Source organism: Capra hircus, chromosome 16 (assembly GCF_001704415.2).
Source record: "Capra hircus breed San Clemente chromosome 16, ASM170441v1, whole genome shotgun sequence".
Classification (NCBI taxonomy): domain Eukaryota; kingdom Metazoa; phylum Chordata; class Mammalia; order Artiodactyla; family Bovidae; genus Capra; species Capra hircus.
In genome coordinates, this window is record NC_030823.1 from 41,823,779 (window position 1) to 41,841,102 (window position 17,324).

The 17,324-nt window shown below is 40.2% G+C and overlaps 1 protein-coding gene across 8 annotated transcripts in view; it reads right to left on the minus strand.

Annotated features, from left to right (window-relative positions):
* The window catches only part of KIF1B (kinesin family member 1B), a 153,944-nt gene extending 136,836 nt beyond the window's left edge, over window positions 1-17,108 (minus strand). For 4 of the 8 annotated variants that reach the window (XM_018060365.1, XM_018060368.1, XM_018060364.1 and 1 more), the window contains exons 1-2: window positions 16,833-17,106; window positions 3,279-3,455 (exon numbers count right to left, since the gene is read on the minus strand). In XM_018060365.1, the coding sequence (XP_017915854.1) occupies window positions 3,279-3,384 (106 nt within the window). In that variant the 5' untranslated portion in view covers window positions 3,385-3,455; window positions 16,833-17,106. Of the gene's footprint in view, window positions 1-3,278; window positions 3,456-16,832 lie in introns of all 8 variants that reach the window. The other 4 variants (XM_018060362.1, XM_018060363.1, XM_018060361.1 and 1 more) reach the window with 2 other exon arrangements.

Below are 17,324 nucleotides of genomic sequence, written 5' to 3' on the forward strand. Positions count from 1 at the left end.
CTTCATTATTTCTTGCCAGGAAAATTTCATTGACAGAGGAGCCTGGCAGGGCTCCATGGGGTCGCAAAGAGTTGGACATGACTGAGTGACTGAGCACGCATGCATGCTTAATGTATTAAAGAGGAAGAGAAAGAGCAAGGCAGATCAGAGCCACTGAGACTGCTGTCTAGAAAGGATGTAGACAAAATATGATAGAAAAACCATTGGTAGTTCAGCATGGTGTTTAAGCTGGTCCAAAGGCTGGTTTTCACAGGAGTAGAAGAATATGCCCAGGTCTACTTTTTTTTTTTTACCAAGTCTATTCTAACCATATTAATTACTTTTAACAAAAACTAGGCATGTATTCTTGAATATTTTATCAAAAGACAAATATTTTCAATAATTCAGGAGATATCTTTGTAGGAAACAAGAATGAGGAAACAAAACTCCAAAATTTATGGCCCTATCCTTACAAAATGTTCAACTAGGAATCTTATTTCCTTCTTCAGTTTGCAATCTACTAGTCAAAACACTTGAAATCTTTCATCCAGAGTGAATATCAGTATTTGGGTAATTTTACCTTTTCCCCCCAAACTAACATTATTGTCTATACCATCAGAATAATAAAGTAAAAAAGGCAGCCATATATCTTAAATACAATGAAGACTAATACCTTATTAGCCATCAGTAAACTCAGTGAGGTTTTTAACCTAGATGATCAAAAAAAAAAAAAAAAAAAGCAAAGAAAATCAAGTGGACCCAAATCCATTTCACGTAACTATCCAGAACTACAGAAAATTTTAATTTTGCTACATACTTCTGAACAGTCAATAGATTAGCTTTTTTATATCTATTTAATACTTAGCATATCATTACACATATAGTAGATATTTGTTAGTAAATAAAATCTATTAACTTTTTTGGATATCCTTTCATGCCAAAATCTAAAAAAAAAAATTTTGATAAGATATAAATATGAAGTTTTATTCGTGTGTTTACAATACAGTCAAGACTGAAAGAAAAGTTATTATTATACCTGCTACTAATTAAACCACCTCTCAAAGGAAATCTCCCCTTGAAGTTACTTCTGGAAAGAGGAACTGGTTGCCTATGTGATGGGGTAAGAGGAATGATTGTACTGTATACTCTTCATACTTTTTGAAATTCATACCCTGTGAATGTCCTACCTATTCACAAAAATAAATCAAAATTGGGGGGAAATTAGGTAATGCTATTTGACCTTGACAAAACTAAAAACATATAATCCATGTAAGATGTGGGAATTCTAAAATGACTACTCATCAAGGAAAAACATTAGTGTTATTACTTGTGCTAGTAAGCATTTTCCTTTATTTTTATCATATGACTTTTGCATTCATGGATATCTTTTAATACTCACTCTCTACTTAAAAGTTTTAATAAGATTTCCAACTCTACAAAGAAAGTACCAACATCCCAACCATGAGTGAAACTCCATCTCCATGACACTGGGGATTTCTCCTGGATAGTCAGTATGCAAAACTGATCAGAGAAAAGTAGACCTTTTTGGAATCAATTCTGGCTCCTGATCCAGGATTTCCTAATGTCCACCCTTTAAAAGAACTTGGGATATATAACAAGACATTTAGGGGCAACACCAACAGTCAAAAATGCCTCCATACTAAGTTATAAATAAATGTATTTTTCAGAAAGAAACAAGAGGCTCAATAATCAGAATTTAATGTGCTCATTTCAGCAGCACCTATACTAAAACCAGAATGATATGGAGAAAGCTAGCAAGGCCCTGTGCAAGAATTTAGTTATATACTGTGTAAAACTTAATTCTTAAAATGAAATAGAAATAAGAACATAGCTTCGATGAGTGACATTTAAGAATATAACATTAGTTAGAGAATAATACCAAATTCTGCATCTTTCTTTTACAATTATTCATAGGATATATAATTCACAGAATCACTGGCACAACTGACAAGGAAATGTAAAACACAAACAATGGTACAGCAGTTTAGATTTCAACATTTGACCCTTTTTCAAAAAATAGAATGTTCCAAGTCCTATTTAGCAAGTTCAGAAAAATGTGTTAGCAAAAGAAAGTTCAAAGTTGTATATGGGGAATATATATGTGTGTGTATATATATATGTGTGTGTGTATATATGCGTGTGTGTGTATATATATATGTGTGTATATATATGTGTGTGTGATATATATATGTGTGTGTGTGTGTATATATATATATGGCAAATTCACAGTAATACAGAATGATGGCTGGGAGCTGGGGGAGAAAAGGAGACATTGATCGAGGGGTACAAAGTTCTGGAGACTTAAAGTGGATCATGGTGACTATGGTTAATGATGTTTATGTAAAATTTGCTGAAAGAGTAGATCTGAAGTGCTCTTACCTTAAAATAAAAGGTAACTATGAGAAGTGATGGATATGCTAATTAGATAGTGTTGATCATTTTAAAATGTATAAATATGTTAAAGCACCACATTGTACACCTCAAATATAACATATTAATTTATTTCCCACTGGGAGAATCCTCTACACAGAACACTGGCCCACAAACAGATAAGCATATTTCCTCATATATTTAGCATTAACTTGGGTCTGAAAGAACAACAATTCTACTTTATCCCAAAGTTACGGGTTTTATTTTTATTTTTTTTTTTTTACAGGTTTTAAAATGGTAAAACTTACCATTATTTAAGTAATAGTTTGCCTACAGACCCACACCAAGTAACTAACACAAGTACCAAAAACTCCAGCTTCCGTCATTTTTCACCTAAGAACAGTTCAGAGAAACAAACCAGGAAGCAATGACTGATCATTTTTAGTAATAATTTACAAGTTTATTATCTGCTTTAGCTACATCTGTTGTTCACCTCAAAGAATCATCGTAAGGAAGCAGTGTAAGTGTTAAGACCATCTTGGCAAGCTCAAGTACTATTGAAAACCAAGGAAGTAAAGCAATTTTGCACCCTCAATAAGGTATATTTCACAGCATCATTTACTAAACATCACTGCTTACACCTTCACTATCATTAAGATTTCAACTTAATAACACTAGCTAATTTCATTCAGTTCTCTAGGGAATTCTCAATTGTAAAGAAGATAAACAGCCAATATTCAAATATGCTACAGCAAAAATCACAGGGGGAAACATTCAGTGGAACATTCAGAACAGCAAAGTTCAAAGTGTCACTAGCCACATGTTCATTTACTGTGATGACAGCAAGAAGGAAAGGGGGGAAGGACAGGAAGCTGAGACAGGACTGACAGAAAACAACATGCACTCACTGGTTGAGTTGCCCTGCATCTGGATGATGCACTTGGACTCTTTGCTGGTCTCTCGAGAATTGAAGGGCCGAACGCGGACAGCCACCTTCACTGAGGCTCCCGACATTCTGATGGTCTTGTTATATACACAAAGTCCAGAAATGATCAAATCTTCTCAGGAAGTTATGTTCAAGTTTCCTTTAAAAAAGAAAAAAAAGTTCATGTAAGATAGGCAGAATTAAAGAAAACAAGGCTAATTTGAGCAGAAGAGCTATTAAATCTTAGTATTATTTGTTTCCATTTCTAAAAATCTCATCCTTTTTCTTCCCTATAAATCTTGTATATGTGCATGAATAAATCAGTCACCAGTCTTGTCTGACTCTTTGTGATCTCACGGACTATAGCCTACTAGGCTCCTCTGTCCATGGAATTTTCCAGGTGAGAATACTGGAATGGATTGCCATTTCCTCCTCCAGGTGATCTTCCCAACCCAGGGATTGAACTCGCATTCTCTTACATAGGCAGGCAGATTCTTTAGCATTGTGCCATCCGGGAAGCCCACAAATCTTATATTCTCAACAGTAAATTATCAGATAGAAAGTTAAAGACTGTAATTTGTTTTCCTGTTCCATTATCTCTTTACCATACCTAAAAAGTCCCTAGACTTAATGATAAAAAATATTAACTGCAAAATAACAAACATCTTATTTACTCTCTCTTTTTCTGGATCAATTTCCAATAATATATGGAAAAAAATGTTTATCTGCTAAAGAGGGTTCCTACACAAGAAACTTCCCATCTGCAAAACAACTTATTACTTCCTTTTAAAGAAATGCACTGAACTTTTTATGTTTTAATTTCAATTTGAAACTCTAGTTACACGGTGTATATTTAAACAGCAAAGGACAGAGATAATCTCCAGCTAGCTTCTTCACCTGTAGGTATCCAGGAATTCCTTTAACTTTGATGACCCCTTTCATAAGTAACTCATTTCGCCCTCACAACGATCCTGTACAATAATCAGAGACAGTTCCAAGAGACCCAAGCTCTATCCTCTGACCCATGGCAGAATCAATTCACTACATTTCACTACTGAATGAAGCCACAGGGAAAACTGAACATTTTCTAGAGGAATAGTTTTTCTCCCCACAGAACAAAACAACACTATTCAGTGAAAAGAACCCACATAAGTAATTTACACAAGAAACAACAGATCTCAATATGTACTCTGTTATATAAACATCTTCAAGAAGAACTGAACAAAAGAAAAAACCAAAAAAGAAAAATACTTACGGGTCCAATTACTAGAGACCAAATTTTTGGTCCTGACCAGTTTTTTCCACATAATTAAGTAACAGTTAAGAACACTCACCTCCAGCTGTACAACTAATGCTTTCCATAGGAAAAGGCAAAAATACTCCATCTTATTTCTTGTCTTTTGGGAACACGTCTGTTGTCTGTCTCTCACACCACCACCAGAATGCTCAGAGATCTTGTCTACTAGCACTTAAAATGGTATCTGATGAAAGAGCTCACTACATGTTTGTTGAAGGAATGAACTAATGAATTATATTTCCCAATTGTAAGAATTATCCTTTATCTGGTTTACTTTTTTATGTTTTAAATGATCACAATATTTATTGATATTAATTTTTATATTTGCTGCGATGTTTTTTCCAGTCTGTTTCACATTTTATTTTACAATAAACAGATGGTTCTTTTTTTAGTACATCATTTATTTTAATTAAATTTATTAAATGAAAGCTCAAAATTACTAACTCTTCCAATCTATATAACATGATCTATAGTCAGTAGCTGAGTACTCTGTCAAGAGAGTGAATGAAGCATTCACAAAAAGCAAGACCCAGAACACACTTTAACTCCTCAGAGTCCATTTTAATATACAGCCAGCATCTCAACACTCAATGTGTCCCATTATCTTCTCCCTAAAACTAGCAATCTCTGCCAATCTTCCCATTTCTATCTGGCCCCATACCATAAACCTAGGAGTCATCTTTGCTTCCTTCTCTTTGAATCCTTTCATTAGTGGTAACATTATTCATGAAATACCACATGAAAACTTTTAAAACATAAATTTCCATTTTTCTATCCCTTACCTCCTCTCATTTCCTCTGCCCTAACATTAATCCATGTCCTTACTACCTCATGCCTAGCATACATGCAATAAAGAAACTAATCTTTGAGCTTTTAATTTTAATCCATGTCTTTAAATGGGGGTAAGGGGTTTGCACAAAACAAACACAGGATCTTTAGAAAAGTAAATGAGCCTAGACTTCAGATTTTGAGATAGGGCCCAGGTATGGCTAGTTTTGTTTTGTTTTGTTGCTTTTTGTTGTTTTTTTTTTTTCATTTTCTAAAAATCATGTTGTAAACCTCCAGCTGAGAACCCAACTTTATGCAATTGCTTAACCCTACTTCAGTATTAACCTTTCTAAAGCATGACTTTCAATTTCACTTCCAAATCCAAGAAACTTTTCTTACTCCCCAGTGCTTACAAAACCAGACAAGGTACTCTGTGGCTGGTCAAGTGCCTTTACTCTCCCACACACATTCTTTCATGTGTTCTATCTAACAATTTCTCCCCCAAGAACCTTCATTTTCTCCTCCAGCTGATGGCCCAGCTCTAGTCTTACCTCTTTCAAATGAGGACCCAAACATTCCAGGAATCACTGGTATTTCCTACAGCACTTATAACCAACCCCAAATGCACTGTGAGAACACTGCTATCATTTTACATGACTATATTCCAGCTTGTATGCTCTTTAATAGCTTCCCAAAGTGAACATCCTTTTCCTTCAAAATCTCTTTGAAACTGAGGTTCCTTGAAAAACTGGCAAATTCCAAGTCTGGGCAAGAAATTTCAGGATGATTCTGGAACATTTAGTATGACCATAAGCATGAAATCAAAGATGAATGGGGTCACGGTGAAAAGACACAGCTGCCAACTGAAAGGGGCCCCCACTGGACAAAGATGGGATAACTGGAGCATAAAAATACATGCATACATACAGGCACACTGCATATGGACTGCAAAACATTTAATATATAAATTCATAAGTTCATGACAATACTTCCAAAAATCTCATTATTCTGAAAACTGCAAATAAAACAAGGAATGGAGCATGCATCCAGTCCCTGTATCCTGTATAAACTATGTCCCAGGATAGTCAAATAGTCAATGAGCGCAAGTTCTTTTCTATGGAAAAAGTCCAGCTAATAAATGCAGAAGAAATGACAGAAATAGAAAGTCACCATTTCCCACCCCTACTAACAAAAAGGTTCTCTGCACTGTCACTATCTACTAAAAAAAGCCTTAAATGAAAGGCTGATTGATGTGGGAAGATTATATTGTATGAATTAGGGTAACATAATCTGAACCAAAGGATCATCAACCTTAACAACACTAAAAGTGGGATACCGACATGGCCTACACCTCCTGATACACTCCAACAGGAGATGCACAGTACCTCCTAGCACATATTCTTACCCCACCCCCTTAAAAAAAAAAAAATACTGACAGAATCAAGCCTCATTTATAGGACACATGTGGAGCAAAGAAACAATGTAAACAATACCCAGAAGATACAATCACAGCCTAACCCAGAGTGGAGAAAACTCTACAGCTCAAGACACCCAGTAACTTTAATTAAATAGCATGATGGGCAAGGGGGAGGTAATAAAAGAGACAAATGTTGACAATTAACAAATACTGTGGATATTTAAATTTTAAAAAAAAAAAAACCTTTCTTCTTTTGTGTTTTACCCAGGGCCTACCGAAGTGCTGAATGCTACTAACTGACTTATAAACAAAAAATCTCCTTGCTGACTTTCGATATAAAGTACCAGGAACCAAAATACTAACATCTTTAATACAGAATGTCCCCATACACACACTTTTCATCAGTTGTTTGACCCTTCTACCCAGCTATCCTCCCAGCATTCCATTCAACTTGACACACCCAAACCTCAAATATCTTTCCACCTCCCCCAGCTCTTTTCTATTTCTTTTAGTGTTCTCACCATTCTCCTGTTCCCACAGGCCAAAGAGCTTGCTTCCCCTATCCATCTAATCAATGCCAAATCACATGGCTTTCACCTGTAAAATCTCTCTGATCACCATTACACCACCCCCTTTCACACCTTGAATACATCTTACCCAAGACTGTTAACTGTCCTCAGCACTTTGTCCCCTCCTTCCTCCTATCCCCACCACACTACACTACACTGCCATTTTCATCTACTCCATCCACACTGTGCAAAGCTGTCAGTGTCATACCCCTGAAGCACAAGGTTCTTCACTTAAAAATCCTCAAAGTTTCTCCACTGCCTACCAAGGATCGACTGAACTCCCCACACTGGCATTCAATGTGTTCTGTAACATAAACCACCTATTTTTACAAGCCCACAAAACACTGCCTTCCATCCACATTCCTTAACAACCACCCACGAGAGGGTTTTCTGAGAGCATCTCATGTTTTTCTGTGCCTGTGCCTTTGCTCCAAAGCTCCTTTTACCCAGTGTACTCTTCCACCTCCCCTGTTCTCAAACCCAATTTTTCTTCCAGGACTTTCTCATACGCTACCTATTTTTAAAGCCTTCATGGATTCTCCAATTCTTGCAAACCAAAGGCAAATGTTTCTCCACTTAATGCTTCTCAACTATTAACCTTATCTAGAGCAGAATAAGCTGTTTTGTAGCAATAAAGAAAAACAGCTTAAAGTTCCTTGAAGACAAGACAGAATTTTAGTCATGTTTCTAATCCCATATATCACATGGTCTTGAATAGAGGAGTCGAAATATTTTGGTTGAGTGGGTGTGCCACAGTCTATGGGGTCGCAAAGAGTTGCACATGACTTAGTGACTGAACAACCATGTATCAACAAACTGATGTTGGAACAGTATCAAGAAAAAAGCAAGCTGTTTCAAAATAGAGAAAGATGGACTGATGAAAAAGAAAAAGGATAAAATTAATTTCATACTCCTCCCTAATTAAAACAGCTTAACAGTCATTCTTCTTTGGAAGCGATATGTACATTTTAAAATTACTTTCCCCAAACAACCTGAACCTAATTAAAATAGCTTAACAGTCATTCTTCTTTGCAAGCGACATGTACATTTTAAAATTACTTTCCCCAAACAACCTGAACCTAAACATGTTTTTTTTTTTCTGATTTAACTGTCCTGTTGTAAAATTGCAACTATCTTCACAAGTAAGTTAAAATTTTATACAGTAAAATAAGAAACTACAGTTAAGCAGGCTATAGCAAGTGTTACTTTGTTACTTTCCTACATACAAAGAGTATCTCTTTTATAATGGATGTCCATCAAAGAATTAGTTTCAAAACCTCCTGATCCTTTAAAAAAATTACCAATTATGTAAATCTGAAATCAAGTTTTAAATTTCAGTGAGAAATAACAATTACAGAATATTTTTAGGAAGTTATAGGAAAACAATAAAAATTAAAATACATTTCCAAGTTTTAAAGAGCCAAAGGCAGGTAGGAAAGGCAACCATACATACTCTAAATCTCTTAATAGCCTCAGTTCTAGACTGTTCCTCTGAACAGTTTTCCTTCCTTATGACATATGATTAGAAGCATTATAAAGCTTCTAATGGAGCAAAAATTCCAGAAGCGTTCACTAACAATAAAGGGATAATAAAACATTTAGATTTAATTTCATTTGAATTTTTCCAAATTTTTGCCCCATTGCTTAACTTTGATTTTGTGCAATTCTCTCGTGCCCTCAGAAGCACTCTGGATTATTGGGAGCCTAAGACAAATTCTCAAACTGACTTTTCAGCAAAAGGAACAAAGAACGAAATAATCATAGTTTTTTGGTTGGCTGGGTTTTGTAATACCACTACCCCCCCCCTTTTTTTTTTTTTACAGAAAACAGCCAGGATTATATTCCTTAAACAGAGGTCAATGCATGTCATTCCCTCTTCTTAAAAGCCTTCAGTTGGTTCCCATGGCCTCAGAAAACAACCTAAAAATTGATAGGCCTCCACAATCCAACCTCTTTCTCCAGTCTCAGTTTTCACTGTCCAACTTGAAACCTTCTTCACCAAGATCCTTATCACACCGAACATGTAATGCTTAGAAGCTCAATCTCCTTTCCAACCTATTACAAGTCCATATCTTTTGAGGACAAGGTCAAGGCCACCATGAGACAGGAAGCATTAAGTCATATCTTCCTTAACATCCCCCTTTCTAAGCTAAAAGTCATACCTTCTATCTCATTGTTCCCTAAAAATGTTGTGTTGACTCCTCATTTTTCTACTTATTTCTTTCTGCCCTGTGTTGCAGTCAGCAGTTAACTTGCGTACATTGCTACTTTATTCAGTATGTTTTTCACAACTAAAAATAGAATTTAACCAAGAAATGCAATCTTTTAAATTCAACATTTACACAATCTGCTATATTCCCACAAATTTAGAATATCAACAAGCAATCTATTTAAAAGATAATCTTCTCTACTGAATTACATTTTAAAGAATAAATTAGGGAATTCCCTGGCAGTCCAGTGATTAGGGCACTTTTACTATCGAGAAACCCAGGTTCAATCCCTGGTCAGGGAACTCAGTGACACAGCCAAAAAAAAAAAGGAATGAATGATAACAAAGAATAAGTGGACACCCCCAAAATAAGTATCTGCAGCTAATGAGCCTATTTTGGGAAGGTGTGAAAATTTCCTTATTATGGAAGTTGTGCCTTCTTGGTTGAATACTTTCCATGAGGAGGACCAAGCAGGCTTTAGGATCTATTACTGACCAAGGCTGTACTGATAAAATGCCCCCCAAAATGTAAGAATTTATTTTTGTGTGTATATGTATTTTGTGTATGCATGTATATCTATTCTTGGTCTTTGACTCTATGGATAAAAATCAGCCATGAGCCAGGCTGCAAAAGTTCAAAATGGATCATATGTTAGGAAAGCTTCTTTCTGCATTCTAACCCAACGACAAGAATCAGACTGCACAGGAAGAGTTTCCTGACAGATCAGATTTTCAGTTTCAAATGAGATTAAACTAGCTCAATTAGGCTACCCAACTTTTTAACCATCTTTGAAAATAAGTCAAAACAATTTTTAGATTAGACACGTGTCTTCTTGTCACTGCAATTAAGAACCTTCCTTTGGGAGTTCCCTGGTGGTCCAGTGGCTAAAATGCTGCATTCCCAATGTAGGGGGCCTGCATTCGGGCGCCTGGGTTCGATTCCTGGTTGGGGAAGTAAGATCCCACATGCTGCAGCTAAAACAAACAAAAAAAGATCCTGCATGCTGCAGCTACAACCCGGTGCAGCCAGATAAATAAATAAAGTATTTAAAAAAAAAAAAGAACCTTCCTTTTTACTGATGACATGATTTGATTCTCATAATCCAAGAGGTCCATCCAGAAACAACAGCTCCTATGGCCTATGGCTTAAAATAAGCTATTCTAAATGAAAGTTTTTCATTGTTTTCTTATTTTTCACTGTTTGGATGGCTAACACTAAACTCTATCTAGTAAGTCAATTCAATCCAATAACTAAAACCACATCCTATAATTTTTATTTTACAGATCCACTGGGAACTCTGTCACTCAAAACCCAATATTCCACTGAAGTTCTATTGTTAAAGTGGATGACAACAGCTACTCCTGGTAACTGTCCAGGTTAAAATGAACTCAGCTTGGCTATGATGTAGAAATGGAAGTTTCAATCAGAGGTTAATTCAAATTTGGTATGAGTCAAGCTTCTGTCTGAAATCTGCCTGTGACCACACCTTTGCAGCTACCTGCCTGGTAAGTAGCTCCTTAGCTGTGGAAGAATGCAGGTCAGACTTCTCCGTGTGGCAACAATGTGTCAGTCTTGCCACATGATAAACCACTACCCAAAGTTTAATAGGTATGTTTCATTGAGATGACAACACAGAATACAAGCATTCCAGGTTCTCACCAGAGTTATTAAATAATGAGTGTTCTGCTGGGATACTCAGATTTATCTTTACATAAAGTTATATACCTGAACCACATTAGTCACAGAAAAGACTTAAGTTATATTTTAATGTTGTACACTCACTGTGGAAAGCAGGTGGATTACTTTTTTAAAATTGTAAAATTTCCTTTTTCCTTTTTATCTGACTTTCAAAAGTTTCAAGCCTAAGTTACAATAACATATCATACACTTTATATATATGGCAACCCACTCCAGTATTCTTGCCTGGAGAATTCCACAGAGAGAGAAGCCTGGCGGGCTACAGTCCATGGGGTTGCAAAGAGTCGGACACAGCTGAGCATGCATGCACACACAAACAAACTGCTGTAATTTGTATATTTACTTTTTCCTCCTGTCATATATATTTTTGTTTTTAACAGCCTCATCATATCTACAGTACTGTGGTAAGCTGCTCAAAACCTTTTTCAAAGCAGTGATATAAATTATAACTAAATAAAACTTTCCTGTAATGCTTAATCTGTTATTTGACACTGAAAATGTTATGTAGTCAAAATTCTAGTTCTTAAAAACAAATAAAGTCAGTCTTTAAAAATTATACAAAAATTTGTGTTGAATAAATGATAGGCATGTGAGTGGCCAGAAAAGCACAAGGCCCAGAAGACTGAAACCAGCCCCACAAAACAGAAGCAGACAAAGGAGGGAGTGAAGTGAGCAGTACGTCCAGCACTGCACAGGCATGCAGGCGCCCCCTGCTATCACAACAAAGGGCTGGAAATCAGAGCGCCAGCAGTGTCGGTGAAGCGGGGCCTCAGGGAAGCCAGTCTGTGGTGGGCTGGGGAGTAATGAGGAGGCAAGAACTGGAAATGCAAGTATCCTCACTGCTTCCAGAACCTATGAGAGCAGAGAGATGGCCAGAAGGGAACAGGAATGAAGAATGCTTCCCCTGCCCACCCCATTTCATTGACACAAAAGACTTTTTTGTTTCTATCCTGATTCAACAGCTATTTATGGGGTGCCTACAACGTGACAGGCAGTTGCAGGAGTCTGGGATAAATCAGTGAACAAAACAGACAAACACCTTTGCCATGGAGACGTTTTCATTCTAGTAGGGCAGTGAAAGTCTCTCGGTCACGTCTGACTCCTTGCGGCCCCATGGACTATACAGTTGATGGAATTCTCCAGGCCAGAATACTGAAGTGGGTAGCCGTTCCCTACTCCAGGGGACCTTCCCAACCCTGGAGATCGACCCAGGTCCTCCCGCATTGCGGGTGGATCTTTACCAGTTGAGCCTCAAGGGAAGCCCTAGTAGGCCAGAGGGGACATTAAAACAGGTTACACAGATTGTGAGGTGATAGTGCTATGAGGGAGGAAAATTACAGCAAAGTTGGGGGGATCAGGAGTGTGGTGGGAAGAGGTGCCATGCAGATGCATGAATGAGGTCAGGAGAGGTTTGCTAAGGTAGTGAGGTTTAAGTTCAAGCAAAGATTTGAAGCAGGTGAAGGAATTAGCCAAGCAGATTTCAGGGGAACAGTGTTTCAAGTAGCACAAAGAGTCAGGGTAAAGGCCCTAATGTATGACTGTGTCTGCTGTTTTCAAGGGGAAAACTGAGGGGAAACAGCAGAAGAGGGAAAGGGAAGCAGCCAATACAGCAAGTCCCAAAGGAAAAGAAGGCAATGATATCCAAAACACAACCCCAGGGGTGAGTGGAAGTCAAGAGAGGAAACTTTCCCCTGAGATTGCCTCACTGTGCAGCAGTAAGCAGGCCTAACTAAAATGGTCAAGATTTTAGAAAGGCCACTGTGGAGAGCGGGAGAGGGGACTGAGCAGAAACGCTCTGATGGACACCAGAGACAGCCTCAGGGGAGACTGAGACCACACTGTGTGAGGGGTCTCCACGACACAGTTAAAAAGGGAGGCTACGGATGATGGGAATGACTCGAGACTGGCATGAGAAGAAATAAACACTGCAAGTACTAGTAAGAAAATGGCTGAGGCAATGCACCCTGGAAACGACAGTGGAGAAACAGCAGACAAAGAAGTAAAATCTGAGAGGGGACAATAGGACCAGAGACCTGAGGCAGGGAACACACAGCAAGAGACTACTAACGTGAGAGCTGTACGTTATCAGAGTTTAAGATCTGAAGGTGATGACATGTTACAAGATACGGCCACAATATGAGTTACTGGAACAGAACGAACCTTACCTTTGAGCTGAAGTTAAGGAATTCTACAGTTAAGAGTAGTTACAAAGGGAGTTCAGCCTAGCGGACACTAACCACTTCTAGTGACCTTGGGGGAATCATTTAGCCTCTGTCTCAGTGTCACCTATAAAATGGGGATAACAGTATGTACTTTATATGGCTGTTATAAAGATTCAGTGAGTAAACGTAACATGGTTAGAAAAGAGCCTGGCACACAGAAAGAGCTCAATAGGAGTAAGCTATTCTATCACTATTGTTGTGATGGTGGTTGTTTATACAGTTATGGACATCTGCCAGAATGATGTCAGAAATTCGGATGGAAGGAAGAACTAAGACACATACCAATGTCTTCAAATAGAGCAATGGTAGAGGATAGTGTAATTGAATGATACACTTTGGCATAAACAATTGATATTAAATGTAAAAAATATTCTAAAATCAGCCATTTACAATCTTATGAGTTATAACAAATATACAAATCACTACAAAACAAAAATACCGACTGAGTAATACATATTACACTGCAACACAGAAAGGGAAGAGGCTCTGATTGAAAACCATAGAAACCGCCATGGCAAGGGTAGTGATACACTAAACCATATGTACTAAAACAGAGAGGTGCTGGAGTTAACCTGATCTCACCACATCCACAGACACAGGGTAAAGCATAAGTTCCTTGAGTAAAGAACTACATCTCTACACACTCTCAACTGGGAATGAATGTTGTCAAAGTGGGCATAAACGAATGACTGGGCCAGTCATCAAGAAGTCCAAGTCGAAAGCCCAAAGCATCCTTTGCAAGTGTTTCCTGTCACAGCAGCATCTACTTCATTTACCTTCTGCTGATGAAAAAGTTCTAAACGTGTATTTATCCACATGCTTTCATGAACTCCAGAAATTCACCAGTATCTGCTTGAGCAAGACCACCTTTTAAACAGAACAACATGAAGTAAATATGCTATACCTTTCACTTTAGAGCCTTGTGAAATTATATCACATGGGTTTGTAAGACCAAACGGCTATCTTACTCCTGAGAAAGACCTGCTGTGCTCAGAGCCCTGGGAAGCATTTACAAACAAAGCAGGGGCCTTTTGTTGTCCTTCCCTCTGTACCCAGGACATGATCATAGCAGGAAGTGAGCTAGAAAGCTCTGGCCTTGGAGAGCCTCTGTTGGCACTTCTCCTGGCAGTTTATTCCCAGCACAAATTCAAAGTGGGAAAAAGGAACCAGAGAAAAAAGGAAAACTGCATTCATATCTGGTCTCGAAAAGGAAAGTCTGCTCAGAAGTCATACCTGATTGGATAAACTTTGGAAAAACATTCATCACAGTGGAGCTGCACAAAATCTTGCCTCCCAGACTCCCAGTCCGGTCTGACTTTACCACGTGCTGAGACTACATTTAACCACCATTCTTCAGATTTTGCTTACTAATAAAATAAATGTAAAAACTTACATCTAAGAAATATTTCTTAATTGGGGCATGGAACTTAAAAACAAGACATTCTGTATTTCTCTCATTATTAATAAGATGCAAAAAACACTAGTTTCTGTTGAAGTCATTTTTTTTTTAATTTCAACCAAGTTTCAAAAGAAAAGCTTAATGATAAAAGTAAAAAATAAAGTGTTAAGACTTTTCTTAGAAAACCTTACCTGAAAATGTTTAAGTAGTTCCACTTAAGTCACAGGAATTTATTCATTAAGAAAGGGAGTTTGAATGAAAGCAACAGAACAAAAAAGGTGGGTATGCCATTCTCCAGAACCTGTCCACACCTAGTATGTAGGAAAAGACAGATTTATAGGCTCACACTAAATTCAGTTGTTGCTCCTATCCAGATCTTTTTTTTACAACGCTAACATGTGTGCACTCTTCATATTCCATCCTTAAGTGGTACCTTACCCATTTCACTTGCCTCATAATCCAACAGCCATACCAAGTTAATTAGAAAGCATCACCTCACTTCTTAGAGAACACAAGCTAAGATTTTACTATGACTAAGCTAAGCTGACAAAATGCCAGCCTTTAAATAAAATATCCACCATGATATCACCTCTTAAGAGCTATCTGAATCCAGCCACTACACTTTCAGGGGGCTGGGAAAGACCCATTTAAGACACAAAGCAACACGTTCAGTATCACCACAACAGCTGCCTAGAACAGTAAAGAGATATGTGAGCAAGGGATCTGTTGACAATCTAATTTCAGCCACCTCGAGATTCCACAAACATGACAACCTGCGTCCTCAAAAATACTGCTGCAACCCTCTCCCATCATTAGAATATTCCAGTTGACTTCACCTCTGCATATTGAGCTACTTTGAAAATCTATCCATCCGGCGACGCAATGTACTATTGATAATTCCAGGCCTCCACCCTGGTAAACTGGCCTTAGCAATCCTCAGATCTGCTTCTGTACGAGTGAGGCATCACCATCCCTCTGTGTCCATAGCCCTGATCATAGACGATGAACACAGAAATGCATCATTTCACCCCAAAGAGAATGCAATCTTGAAGGCAGTTTGCCTTGGAAGCTCAATTAGCGATTCACCAAGGAGGAAAAAAAAGTGATTTCGGAGTTCCATTCTGGTTTTAGGGCCCGGAATGTTTTGTGTTGCATGAACAATGACTAGCTCGCTGGAGCAGCCTCCCAACCCCCACAACTTGGCTTCGGTGTGGCCAGTCACCCTGAAAGCTGCCAGGGCTGCCACTCGGTGCCTTCCAGCAACGGGACTTGGCTCCTAAAGGATTTGTCAGATCATCCTCCCAATATGGCTGCCAGAGTAATCCCAGGCTGCCGACCGCCGAGACCACACCAGCCCCCGCCACGGATGGCCAGCATCCAGCGAGCCCCCTCCCTTCCCACCGCGCTTCTCTCCAGTCCTTGCGACAGCGGCTCCCCCCTCCCACGCGATGCCCGCGCTTGCCTTCATCTGGCAAAAGGGCACAACCACATTCCTAGCCGAAGCCTCGATGCCAACCATAACGGGGGAGAGGGGATGGGGGTAAATGAGAAGGGTGGCTTCAGCACGGAGCAGAGAGAGCCGTAATGTGCGCAGAGAGCCCGGGTAACCGAGGGGCAGCGGCGGCTCGGCTGACCGCCGGGGACAGCCGGAACCTGGCGGCTCAGGGGAGGCGGAGAGCTGGTGCGGGCCACTGCGGGGGACCCGGCAGGCCGCTGGCCCAAGCCCGGGGCTCGCTGCTGGCCCGGGGACTGTCCCCCACTCGCGAGGCCGAGACTCCCCCACCCCGCCCCGCCCCGCTCGGTGCCCCGCTGGGGCAGCGCCCTCAGTGTTCGCGGCTCCAACCCGGCCCGGAGCTTCCCCGGCTCGGACCCCGCCAGACCCCGGCCTGGCCGCCCCTCCCCCCGGGCGGTCCCATTCTCAGGCTGGCGGCGCAGCGCCAACCGCCGCCCGCCTTACCTCAGCCGCGCTGCGGACAGACTGACAGGCGGGCGGGAGGGCCGGGTCAGCAAGAGCCGCGGCGCGCGGGGGCGCGGGGAACCCGGCACCGACGTTCCTTAGCGCGAGCAGCGGCCGCCGAGAGCCGCAGGGCGCCGCTCGGCAGCCCCATCACACAGCTGGCCAGCCCTGCATCAAGGGCCACGGAGGGCGGGGGTCCAGGAGACCCGGGCGCGGCAACCGGCGAAGAGCGGCTCAGCCCCGCGCTGGCACCTCCCAGGACCGCCGCCGTCAGACTGCTCAGCGTCCGTCCTCTCCAAGCTCCGCCTGCTGCCGCCGTCCTAGGACACCGCCCGAAGCCCGGCTGCCGTGCGTCACCTCGGTCCGCCTTGGCGCCCGCGACTGACGCGGGCAGCGACCAATCGGGGTACAGAGCTCCAGCGGCCGGCCAATCGCAGGGGGAGCTGGTGAAGGGGCGGTGAGAGAGGCGGAGACGGCTGGGCGCCCCCTGGT